Below are 13,217 nucleotides of genomic sequence, written 5' to 3' on the forward strand. Positions count from 1 at the left end.
AGAGAGCCTGGTTGAGGTTTTGCTCACAGGGAGGCACCAGTTAGGGACTCTGGAAAGGACGAGTCTTTGTTCCAGTTTACAATGGATTGGCTTCCGCTGTTCTTTCTCCATCCTGTATCACTTTATCAAGGGGCGGCTTTCCCTTTTGCACTTTTGTTTAATTATCTCTGCATTCTGGATTCTTTTCCCACCCATGCCAGGTAGGTTTAAGTCCTCATTTCATGGAATTTTATCATTTTCAATAAAATTAAATTTTGTTAAATATATAACTGATTCTTTAAATGCCTTTGTATGGTTTCTCAGAGAAATGGAATAAGTCAAAACAAATTATGTTAGATTAGCTATATCTCAATCTAGGTTTCAAAAATTATCATCACTAGAGATTTGACAAGTTGATTGAAATTATTTTAGATCTAGCTAGTACGTTCTATACATGAGAGACAGTCCCTGTTTTTTGTTTGTTTTAAAGGTTTATTTTATTTATTTGAGAGAAAGGGAAATATTGAGCATGGAGAGGGGCAGAGGGAGAAGGAGAGAGAAAAACAAGCAGCTCAGAGTCTGACACAGGGGAGGGTGGGGGTGGGGCTTGATCTCAAAACCCTGAGATCAGACCTGAGCCCAAACCAAGAGTCCAACGCTTAACCAAGTGAGCCACTCAGGGACCCTGACACAGTCCTTGTTTTTAAAGAAGTTTGTGGAATATCCTTTTATAAAATAAAAATCCATTGCTAGAGGGCTACCTCCTAATAATTCACTTATTTTAGAAATTAAGATTTTTTATACATTGAGGATTTTTAATAAAATCCAGCTGTATCTACTAATCAGTTAGACTTTCTAAGTTTGACTAAACTGTGGTATGTTATCAGCTGTTCACAACTGGTGGATGGCCCTTACCTTCATTTAGGAGATGGGGGTCAGGAAGGGGGGCATTGTAAAAAAAAAAGTTTCCTCTTGATAAAGAATCACAAATAATAAGGCAAAGCAAGTGCAAAAACAAAGGTTCATTCCCACAGGGTTAAGGTTGCTGGCTTCGGATGTCTCCGAAGGACCCTGATGGGTCCTGGGTCCCTCCCTCCCTGAGTGTTCTTATGTATGTGAATAAATTCTCTCCAAGTTGATCCATGAAATGGAAATAATAATGCCTATCTCATGGGGTTATTTTAAGGATTAAATAAAGATAGTTTTTAATGCAGGGATTATTAGCACAATGCTTAGAATAAAATAAGCACTCAGTATATCATGTAGTCTGCATTGTATGTGTATAGACATTTCAATGACACCTTAGGCTTCACTGTGTAAGGAATACGTATTCCCCTCATTTTTCCGCGGCAGGGAGGTAAAGGCTTGGCCCACAGCGTTAACTGGGGTGGGTTAGCTCAAAGAGAAGCACAGGAATGGGCCAGGCCTTGTATGATAGAGCGTCTCATACTGGGGCGTCCACCAGTCTCTCCCAAGAAAGACATTCTCACCTATGTGTGTGTGTCCCGATCTCACAGAGCCGTGATATATACCCTGTGGTGGTCGAGAAGACACAGACCGCTTTGACTCAATTTTCCTATCCCTGAATAGTCATACCGATTTTCACACCTCTCCATTCTGAGTTATTAATTTGGCACCAATTAAAATGAACAAGGGCACCTGGCTGACTCCTTTGGGAGAGCATGGGACTCTTGAGGGTGGGGTCATGAGTTCAAGTGGAAAGAAGAACTGAGATCTTATCATGTGAAATTTCCCAGGTCTCTGCACATCCTCAGGGCACCTGCCAGCTTCCAAGGGAAGTAGTTTCCACAAACCACTCATGTGGGTCCTTTAACAACATGAAAAAAACCCCACCAACTTGTAAGATCTGGAAGAGCAGTTGAGAGGATTAAGAGCACATATAAAGATTTTCTAACTGAGTTTTCAAACACTTAGCAGAGAGAGGCACAGAATCCCCTTTCCCACTGTCTCCAGAATGGTTCAGGACAGAGCAACCCAGCGACAAGGAAAGAGGCTCATCTCCATGGGGCGATGTCTAGAGAGCTCTCCTAGATCCTTGACGCTGGCTTTACAACCCTTCATTCAGGCAGCAAGCCACTAGATTTGTAAGCTGTCCCCACCAGGAAACCTTCTGGACCGTCACCCACAGGATTGTCAGGGGTGTCGTTCCCACTTAAGTGACGGACATCAAAGAGAGGTTCGCAGGATCACTGAGGTAGGAATCAAAATTCATCTGAGGGGCGCCTGGGCGGTTCAGTCGGTTAAGCGCCTGCCTTCAGCTTAGGTCATGATCCCGTTGTCCTGGGATCGAGCCCTGCACTGGGCTCTCTGCTCAGCGGGGAGCCTGCTTCTCTCTCACCCCTTGCTCCTCCCCTCTGCTCATGCTCTCTCTGTGTCAAATAAGTAAATAAATAAAATCTTTTTAAAAAGTTGTCTCCTGAGATAGTCATTTGCAAATGGACTTTGGCTTTTTCTCCCTCGGTTCATTCCTTCAGAAAAACAAAAGGAAGACTTTGGGTGGTAACAGTATGGCTTCTTCAGGTGATACATGGGGCTTACCTCCATTGGGTTATTGAGAATGACATCTGTGTGACTCCTTTGTTACACCGTTCCAAGTCAGTCTCACACTTGTCCTTTCTCTTTCAGGTACCTCTTTCTCCTGGCTGGAGGGGGCGCCCTGGCCTTGGCGGCCATGGGTTCATTCGCTGTGCTTGTCCTCATCCCTGCTCTGTGGGCTGCGGTGCTGATCTCCTGGCTTGGCCCACGGGATGTGCACAGGTGGGCTTTCATCTCCCAGATGAGCTGGCAGACGCTCTGTCACCTGGGGCTGCACTACACCGAATACTATCTTCGAGAACGTCCTTCCACGAGGTAAAGCTCACTTGGTTATACTAACCCAGCCAAGGCTGCGCTTGCACCATGGTGAAAGTGGAGAGAACCTGGGGGATGAGTTTGAATACAAATTCTTGCACACTGGGGCAGTGTGACCTTAGGCAAGTCATTTAACCTCTCAGTCTCAATTTCTTTTCCTAAAAAAACAAGTGTGTGTGTGTGTGTGTGTGTGTGTGTGTGTCTATAACAATACCTGTATTGTAAGACTCTTAAGTTCGAGATAATTAATATAAATGTAATTAATATTAATTTATTTATAATATAATTTATTTATAATATTAATGACTATAAGTAACCACCACATGTTGCCCATGTCACACAGTGCCTGGCACTTCACTGTACTTATCATTGTACCTGAAAAGGGCATCGAACCAGGAGTCCCAGGGCCCACAGAAGCATCTGCCTAGAAGCGACTAAGCACAGTCGGCTCAACTCAGACTGGCTGGTTTAGACACACAGTCGGCAGCCTCTGCTCCCCCTTCAGCGGCACCGGGAAGGTATAAACTCACTGTAAACCTTCGCTGCCTTCCAGTGGAAGCTGCTATGCAAGGGTTTTGCTTTCATTGAGACTCAGCTGTTCCGTCCTCCCAGAAGAAGCGTAGTTACCAGTCTAGGAAACGAATCAGGCACTGATTACCATTTAGAGAAGTGCTTTTCATGAGTCAGTGAGATCACCCAGATTAGGGGAGAACAGGTATCTCTGCGATCTTGAGCCCTGTGGTCCCTGGCTTCCTGTCTTACCACAACTGGTGTGGGTCTGTGGTCACTCAGAGAGAACAGGGGCTGAGACCTGTCGAGGCGGGTCACCTGTCTGACTCCAGTTTGCCATTGGTGCTCTCATTCTACCATCTCTGCCACACCTAGAATTCTTTTCTTCATCCTCACTGTTTTCACCAAAGGTTTAAGGGTTTGCTTCTTGGGAGAAGAGGCGAGATGGCAGGCAGGTAGGGGGTAGGGAGTACTGACTGGGGTGTGGTGAATTAGGATTTTGGTAAGAAGCAGGGACCTGATAGGGGCTGGAGGAGCGAGCTGAACAGGATCTGGTCGATGGGAAGAAGTCTGAGCCAGAGCTGAGATGGGAAGATGTATTAGTTTGCTCTGACTGCCCAAACAAGGTACTGAAGAGGAAGTGACTCACACAACAGAAATGTACTTCCTCTGGAGGCTGGAAGTTCAAGGTCAAGGTGTTGGCAGGTTCAGCTTCTTCCGAGGCCTCTCTCCTTGGCTTGTAGATGGCTGTCTTTCCATTTGTCTTCACCTGGTCTTCCCTGTGTGTGTGTGTGTGTGTGTGTGTGTGTCTGTATGTCTGTGTCCTAATCTCCTCTTCTTATAAGAATGCCTGTCATACTGGATTAGGGTTCACCCCAATGACCTCATTTTAACTTACTCACTCTGTCTCCAAACGCAGTCACATTCTGAAGCACTGGGGGTTAGGGCTTCAACACATGAATCTGGGGGAAACACATTCAGCCCACAATAGCAGGTGTACAAACAGGGGTTGGTGGCGTTTGGAGGCTACTTTGCCTACTGTTTGGATCAGTCAGGGAAGGTCAGTTGTCCTTAAATCCTCAGACTCACAGATAGAAACTGTGGGAAATGTGGGAAACTGTGCCATTTTCTCTCCACAGGACAGCGTTCCTGATTGTAGAGGGCATCATGTAATTTTCATTACTCTTCTCCATAAAAACCTTGTCAGCAGGATCTTCTCTACCTAGTGACAATGAAGCAGGAGCAGTTCAGGTGACTGGTTAAGAACACACCTCAAATTGCTAATGACTCAGTGCACACCCTGAACCCCAAGATTGACTCACCGTTCCTGAGCACAGGGGCCAAAGCTGCAGAATCTTATTGACAAGGACCGGTTCATATTTAAAATCTTCGCCTTCCTATAATCTCTTGAATGCTAAATTTGTGTCCCTTCTGTGGCAAATTTCTCCCAGGTCCCAGATCCTAGTCTATAGAAGCCATTCCCAGAAATATACTAACAATATTTCTCCCACAATATCCCTTGTCATTTTTCTGGTTGCCTCTCTAATGATTCATTTCCCCATTTACCCTTTGATCCTAACCAGAGCAGCCTGTGGTGAGAAGTAACTCAAGAATCTTTGTGGGGCTCCTGGGTGGCTCAGTGGGTTAAGCCTCTGCCTTCAGCTCAGGTCATGATCTCAGGGTCCTGGGATAGAGCCCTGCATCGGGCTCTCTGCTCAGCAGGGAGCCTGCTTCCCCCCAGCACCCCCCCTCCGCCTGTCTCTCTGCCTGCTTGTGATCTCTGTCTGTCAAATAAATAAATAAAATCTTAAAAAAAAAAAAAAAAACAAGAATCTTTGTGGGGACACCGCAGGGCTGAACATCAGTCTCCATTGTTCAGGGCTGCTGTTCGCTGTGGGGTCGTGTGTGAGGGACTGGAATGGGATGAAATAAATTGTGGAGCATCTTTACATTTGAAATAAATCTCTTTCAGGTTCTGCATCACTCTTTCTTCCCTCATGCTATTGACCCAGAGGGTGACATCCCTCTCTCTGGATATCCGTGAGGGAAAAGTGAAGGCAGCATCAAGAGGCATCGGGGAAAGAAGCTCGTTGTCTGAGCATCTGTGTGAGATGCTGCCCTACATCAGCTACTTGCTCTTTTTCCCTGCTCTCCTAGGAGGCCCCCTGTGTTCCTTCCAGAAATTCCAGGCTCGTGTTCAAGGGTCTGGCACTTTGAGTCCCAGGCTCTCCGTTTGGGCTCTGAGCCAGAGGGGTCTGCAGATCCTGGGCCTCGAGTGCCTAAAGGTGGTCTTGGAGAAGGTGGTGAGAGCAGGAGCAGGTCTGGCTGACTGCCAGCAGCTCGAGTGTATTCGAGTCATGTGGTCCACAGCCGGGCTCTTCAAACTCACCTATTACTCTTGCTGGATCCTGGATGACGCCCTCCTCCACGCCGCGGGCTTTGGACCTGGGTTTGGTCACAGCCCCAGTGAGGAGGGCTACCTCCCCGATGCAGGCATCTGGACACTGGAAACGACCCACAGGATCTCCCTGTTCACGAGAAAGTGGAACCAAAGCACAGCGCGGTGGCTCCGACGCCTCGTGTTCCAGCAGGGCGGGGCCTGGCCACTGCTGCAGACCTTTGCCTTCTCAGCCTGGTGGCATGGGCTCCATCCAGGACAGGTGTTCGGTTTCCTGTGCTGGGGTCTGATGGTGGAGGCCGATTACCTGATTCACACTTCTGCCGGCTTGTTTATCAGATCCTGGCCGATGCACCTGCTCTATCGAGCGCTCACTTGGGCCCACACCCAGCTCATCATTGCTTATATAATGCTGGCCGTGGAGGCCCGGAGCCTCTCCTCCCTCTGGCTGCTGTGTAATTCCTACAACAGTGTCTTCCCCCTGGTGTACTGCATTTTGCTTTTTCTATTGGGAAAGAGAAAGAAGACATTTAACTGATAGCTTCTCTCCCGCCTTCAGCTTATACATCCACGAAACCGAGTTGAGAAAATGCCAGATGGTGTGTTGATGAGACCTAGGCTTGAACTCTTCCATACTAGGTTTTTGTTTTGTTTTGTTTTTCAAGTACTGGGTGTATATTCCTGGTGTCTGCCCGTAGAAATTTGTGTACCTATTTTCACAAGCTATAGTACTGGTACTGAAGATTAAAAAAAAAAAAAAAAAAAGACATGGTTTCTTCCCTTAGGACTTAACAGTTTGGGCATGGAAGCAAGGAAAGGTGATAGGTAAAAACAGAAGGTACTGCCAACCAAAAGGCAAGTGGTAAATGCTGGACACCCAAACACTGAATCTCCAACAGTTCCACTTGATCCTGGATGGCGAGTTTAGCCAGACAAAAACAACAGAAATCTTAATCAGGGGCAGCCGCCTGGCAGTCTCACTCAGTAGAGGGTGTGACTCTTGATCTGGGGATCGTGAGTTCTAGTCCCATGTGGGATGTGGAGATGACTTTTAAAAAGCTCTAAATCAGATTCTTGTATTGGCTTGTTCCACGAACTAGAGACTCATTCTCATCTAGAGGTAATTTGAAAATTTTGGTCTCAAAATGGAAAGGCTGCTATGATCTCCGAATATGTTAATACACTGAAAATCTGGCTGAGCCATGATAACCACTTACATAACAGGCACAAAACTGACCTATGAGATAGGTCACATGAAGAGGCCAAAAACAAGAAGTAAGCCCTATTTTAGTACGATGTTGAGGGTCTGGTTCCCTTTTCTTGGCACAGCCTACATAACTCTCTCTGTTTCTCCCTCTGGGAGGGCCCCGAGAGAAAGCTGTGAAGACTGCTGAGGGGTAGTGAAACTGTGTGATCCCGTGGTCGCTGTCACAGCGCCTCTGCCTGCTGGCTGCCCGGCCGGTCACATCGTTACAGTTTCTCTCTCTCTCTCTTTTATTCTTATTTTTAAAAAAGATTTATTTATTTGTTTGACAGAGAGAGTGCACAAGCAGGAGAGAGGGAGAAGCAGGTTCCTCATTGAGCAAGGAGCCCGACTCCAGACTCAATCCCAGGACCCTGGGATCATGACCTAAACGGAAGGCAGATGCTCAACCAACTGAGCCACCCAGGCGCCCCATAATTAGTTTTTCTTTAACTTTAGCTCAGCTTACTTTTAAAAACTTGTCCTCTTTCTAAGCCATGGCATCGCTGAACACTGAATTTAGTGGATTCACTATATTTCACTCTCATACTCACTAAAGAAACACGTACAAAGTTTGTGTCCCACTTAAAGTCATTCACTTACCCTATCTGCCCCACCACAGGAAGCATGGCACGAGCATCGAAGCTTCCAAAACCAACCATCTGCATTCTTTTCAAAATATAAAATTGCAAGTGAGCTTCTACTCTTTAAAACTTGGCAAAGATAATACTAAGTTAGAAGTGATCACTTAGAAAGGTATGTCAATATTACTCACGAGCATGAAGGCAGACAAACAGCCCAGCCTACACACACAGAACATACCGCAGCAGGTAGTGAGGGCCTTGAACAGGCTGCATGAATTTGTAGTGGCCTTAACCCGCATGGTCCAGACTTTCTCTCACCACACTCAATAGCCCTGAGGAGACAGTATGGACAAACAGGGCTTTCCAGGATTGGGGATAATCAAGGGGAAACAGTTGATAGCCAAGGGGGTGGTAAAGTACTCTAAGACCATTACAAGCAAGTCACTGGAAGGACTATCCTTAGAGTCCAACCCAGAGGGGCAAGTGGGATGGCGGGGGCGGCGTTGTGGGTTGGGAGGAAAAAAAAAAAAAAAAACAAAATTACTTACAAAAAAAAAAAAAAAAAAAAAAAAAAAAAAGGTCAGCATTAGAATTACAATAGACTATAATAGAGCTTTTAAAAATCAATGCTTGGGGGCACCTGGGTGGTTCAGTCAGTTAAATGTCCAACTTCAGCTCAGGTCATGATCTCAGGGTCCTGGGATGAAGCCCTGCGTCAGAGTCCCTGCTCAGCAGGGAGCCTGCTTCTCCGTCTGCCCCTCCTTCCATTCATGTTCTCTCTCTCTCAAATACATAAATACAATCTTTCTTAAAAAAAAAAAAAAAAAAATCAGGGGCTCCTGGGTGGCTCGAGGGTGGGTTGAGCCTCTGCCTTCGGCTCAGGTCAAGTTCTCAGGGTCCTGGGATCGAGCCCTGCATTGGGCTCCCTGCTTGTCGGAGAGCCTGCTTCCTCCCCACCCCCTTCTGCCTGCCTCTTTGCCTACTTATGATCTCTCTGTGTCAAATAAATAAAATCTTTTAAAAAAAAAATCAGTGCTTGTATAGAGGCACTTCTGAGGACTTAATCACGTGGAGGTATGTGTTCAGTTTATGAAAATCCTTCAAACCGTATACTTAGGTGTTAATTCTTCTAATGCTGACCATGTTTTATGATAAGTAATGCTGTGATGATTATATGATTAACTTAAGCGCAAGTTTCCGCATGTATATTACACTTCAGTAATTTCCTTATGCAAATACTTTTAATGATTAGGAAAATGCTTATGATAGAATGTTCAGTTTTTTTTTTTTTTTTTTTTAATTATTTGACAGGCAGAGATCACAAGTAGGCAGAGAGGCAGGCAGAGAGAGAGAGGGGAAACAGGCTCCCTGCTCAGCAGAGAGCCCGATGTGGGGCTTGATCCCAGGACCCTGAGATCATGACCTGAGCTGAAGGCAGAGGCTTATCCCACTGAGCCACCCAGGTGCCCCAGAATGTTCAGTTTTAAAAGTAGTTGAGTGGTGCCTGGCTGGCTCAGTTGGTTAAGTGACCATCTCCTGGTTTTGGCTCAGGTCATACTCTCAGGGTTGGGAGATAGAGCCCAGTGTTGGGCTCCACACTGGTCATGGAGCCTGCTTAAGATTCTCTCTCTTCCTTTGCCTCTGCTCCTAGTTCCCTCCCTCTCTAAAAAAAAATTAAGAAATAAAAAGTAGTTGGTTAATAAAGTCTTTTAAAGTGCAATTCAGTCTCCAAATCTATCTCCTGTTGATGGCCAGGGATAATTTCTGCTCCTCTCACTGGTTAAAGCCAGGACACGTACTTCCTTCCTTTTGTATTTGCATCCTATAAAAGTATTCCATTTGTACCGGACAGTATAAAGAACAATGTGATTTGAAAGAATTAGTCTAAGGAAAAAAGTCACAGCTGGGAACAGACATCTCACAAAAAAAGACACTTCACTCTTTGGCTATTATGAATAATGCTACTATGAACATTTGTGTTCAATTTTTTGTGTAGATCTAAGTTTTCAATTCTCTTGGGTATATATGGATGAGCAGAATTGCTGGGTCATAGAGAACTATGTTTAACTTTTTGAGTAACTGTCAAACTGTTTTCCACATCAGCTGTATGTTTTACTTCCTACTCCAGTGTATGAGGATTCCAGTTTCTCCACATCTTTGTCAACACTTGTTACATCTTTTTCATTCTAGACATTTTAGTGGGTTAAAATTGTATCTCACTGTGATTTTTTTTTAAAGATTTTTTTTATTTATTAGAGAGAGAGAGAGTGGGAGGAGGGTCAGAGGGCGAGAATTTTCAGGCAGACTTCCCAGTGAGCACAGAGCCCAATGTGGAGCTCCATCTCATGACCCACGAGACCATGACTTGAATCAAAACCAAGAGTTGGACGCTCAACTGACTTAGCCACCCAGGCACTGCTCTCATTGTGGTTTTGATTTGCATTTCCCTAATGATTAACAATGTTGGGCACCTTTTCATATGATTGTTAGCATTTGTACCTTTCTTTTACAGAAATGTCTATGCAGATGCTTTGCCCATTTTAAAATTGGGTTACTAGGGTCTTTCTGCTGTTGAATTGTTAAGAGTTATTTAAATATTTTGGGTACTTGATCCTTATTAGTTATGCAATTTGCAAATATCTTCTCCCATTCTGTGGGTTGTATTTTCACTTTCTTGATGGTGTCCTTTGAAGCACAGAAGTTTTTAATCTTGAGAAGCACAATTTGTATTTTCCCCTTGGTTGGTTGTTGCTTCTCGTTATCTATGAAACCACTGCGCAATCAAAGGTCATAAAGATTTACACTTACGTAAATCTTTTTTTAATTTTATTTTTCATAAACATATAATATCTACACTTACATAAATCTTAAACCTTTATAGTTTAGCTCTTACATTTAGGTCTACGATATATTTTGATTTAACTTTTGAAGACAGAGTGAGGTAGGGGTCCAATTTCATTCCTTTGCATGTGTTTATCCCATTGTTCAGCACCATTGCTAAAAAGGCTATTCTTTCCCCTTTGAATTGTCTTGGACCCTAAAGTTGTTTTTTTTTGTTTTTTTTTTTAAGATAAGAACCAAAAAGGGGCACCTGGGTGGCTCAGTTGGTTGAATGTCTGCCTTTGGCTCTGGTCATCACATACCTTAATCCAGAGGTCAGAAAGTTTCCAATAACACCCACAAGTCAGGAAACCACTGCCAAAGTCACAAATTCCTTGCGTCTGTTTAAAGCAGTGGAATGCACAATTCTGTCAACCCTTGAGAAAACTCCCATCTGCTTAAGCCTGCATACCGCTGTTGGCAGAGGAAGAACCTCTTTCATCTCACCAAAGCATGGTGAGTATATTTTATTAGCAAAATGCAGATTAAACACAGGACCCTGGAGGCAAGGGAATCTGGAAAATATAGTTTCAAGACCCCTGTAATAGAAGGTGATGTGCTCTGAGAGCAGATGTAACCTGGATGGGCTCCTGGGCTCACGTCAGGCATGCAGGGCCTTGCTTGTTTATATGGCTGAAACCTAATCAGTTGACCCTGCGTCCAGACTTCTGCAGAGACAGAATATATATTAGTGGATCTGAAAATAAGTAATAGTTGACCAGGGAGAAATAGTTCCCTGAAAAATATGTTTTCCATTTTCTGCTAAAACTCATTAACCTATGCGGCACAGTTTCAATCCTGCAAAAACAACTCAAGAATATGTGTTAGGCCCATCTTTACTCTTCAAACAGCATGGGGAATTTTACCATTGATTTATTGCCTCTGATATGGTTAGGGTATTTCCTGGCCTGGCAGAGAATGTTCGTTCTTTGCAATTTCCTTTGTTCCCTTAAAATCCTTAACTTTTAAAAGATTTTATTTAAGACACACACACACACACACACACACACACAGAGTGGGAAGCAGACTCCCCGCAGAGGAGGGAGCCTGGCACAGGACTCTGCCTGGTCCCAGGACCCTGAGATCTTGACCTAAGCAGAAGACAGATGCTTATAAAGCGTCTCTTTATAAGGTGTTCCTTATAAAGTGTTCTTGTGTCTGCATTTTTTACGATGTGATTTTTTTTACTATGTGATTTTTAATAACTGCCTAATACATTCACGATTTATTTAATCAAACTTCTGCTATGTGACTTTAACATTGTTTTAATTTTTCACTGCTGTAATTAATAAGGTGATGACTATCTTCTATCTCTGATTAATTCCCTAGGATTACTATTCAGGTAGTTAATAGGCTATATAATATGCATCCTTGGAGGCTTTTAATATTTATCACCAAATTATATTTAAGACTTTTTTTAAAGTGTTTTTTTTTCTTTCTTTCTTCTTTTTTTAAAATGTAAGTCCTACACTAAACATGGGGCTTGAACTCACAACCCTGAGATCAAAGGCCCATGTTCCACCGACTGAGCCAGCAGGTCCCCCACATTTGAGGATGTTTGTACCAATTTACACTTCTACCTATAATCTATTGAGAGTGATCATTATTTCACATGCCCTACCTGGGTATTATAATTTCATAAAGGTCTTTGCCATATTTGTAAGTGGTATAAAGTGTCATATTGTTTACATTTCATTGACTTACTAACAAGAATAATGTCCCCTCCATATATTCCTTATTGACCATCTACTTACAGATTTTTATTCAGAAATTATGTGCTCATATATTTTGCTACTTCTTTTAATTTTTTTCCCCTAATCTATTTGTAAGACTTTCCTGTAAGATGTTCTTCTATCTTTAAAAGCAATTATCAAAACAGGTAAAGTATAATTTAATAAAATGTCTGTGTATATACCATGAAAAGTTAAAAAAATAAAACACTGAGAATACAATTGAAGTCCTTTTTGAATCCCTCCTTGACTACTTATTCCCACTTTCTCACCTCAGAAGAGATTGTATTTTATATTTTAATGACATAGTTTATTTATTCCAAAACAATATGTAGTATTTGGGGGCATGTATTTTTTTAAATAGGTTTGATTTTTTATTTTATTTATTTATTTGACAGAGAGAGAAGAGAGAGGGCACAAGCAGGGGGAGTAGCAGGCAGAGGGAGAGGAAGAAGCAGTCTCTCCACTGAGCAGGGAGCCCGACGTGGGGCTCAATCCTAGGACCCTGGGATCATGACCTGAGCCACAGGCAGATGCCTAACCAACTGAGCCACCCAGGCGCCCCTGGAGAATGCTTTAAACTTTATATAAATGGTATTATTGTCCAGTATCCTTTTGTGGCTTGACTTTTCACCCAGTTCCTTGTTAGGTTCATCCATGCTGGTCTATGCAGGCCGTGGTCCCTGCATTTTCACTGCTGTATACAGTGTTCACTATACAACGTGAATGTACCACAATTTATTTACCCAGTCTCCTTCCCCCCCACCCCAAGTATTTGTTATTAAAATAATTAGTGATGGGATGTCTGGGTGGCTCAGTCAGTTAAGCATCTGCCTTCAGGTCAGGTCATGATCCCGGGATCCCTCCTCAGAGGGGAGCCTGCTTCTCTCTCTGCCTGCCACTCCCCCTGCTTGTGCTGTCAAATAAAGAAAATCTTTTGGGGCACCTGGGTGGCTCAGTGGGTTAAAGCCTCTGCCTTCAGCTCAGGTCATGATCCCAGGGTCCTGGGATGGAGCCCCGCA

General features: G+C 43.8%; 1 protein-coding gene across 1 annotated transcript; it reads left to right on the plus strand.

Moving 5' to 3' along the window:
* LOC111144648 (membrane bound O-acyltransferase domain containing 4) lies at positions 1-6,582 on the plus strand. Its single transcript, XM_022499045.1, has 3 exons — positions 1-200; positions 2,626-2,850; positions 5,333-6,582. Exons 1-3 carry the CDS (start codon positions 82-84, stop codon positions 6,294-6,296), a joined length of 1,308 nt encoding a protein of 435 aa, XP_022354753.1. The 5' UTR covers positions 1-81; the 3' UTR covers positions 6,297-6,582.
* The last annotated feature ends 6,635 nt before the right edge of the window (positions 6,583-13,217 follow it).

Source organism: Enhydra lutris, unplaced genomic scaffold, assembly GCF_002288905.1.
Source record: "Enhydra lutris kenyoni isolate GAN:26980312 unplaced genomic scaffold, ASM228890v2 scaffoldscaffold11, whole genome shotgun sequence".
Classification (NCBI taxonomy): domain Eukaryota; kingdom Metazoa; phylum Chordata; class Mammalia; order Carnivora; family Mustelidae; genus Enhydra; species Enhydra lutris.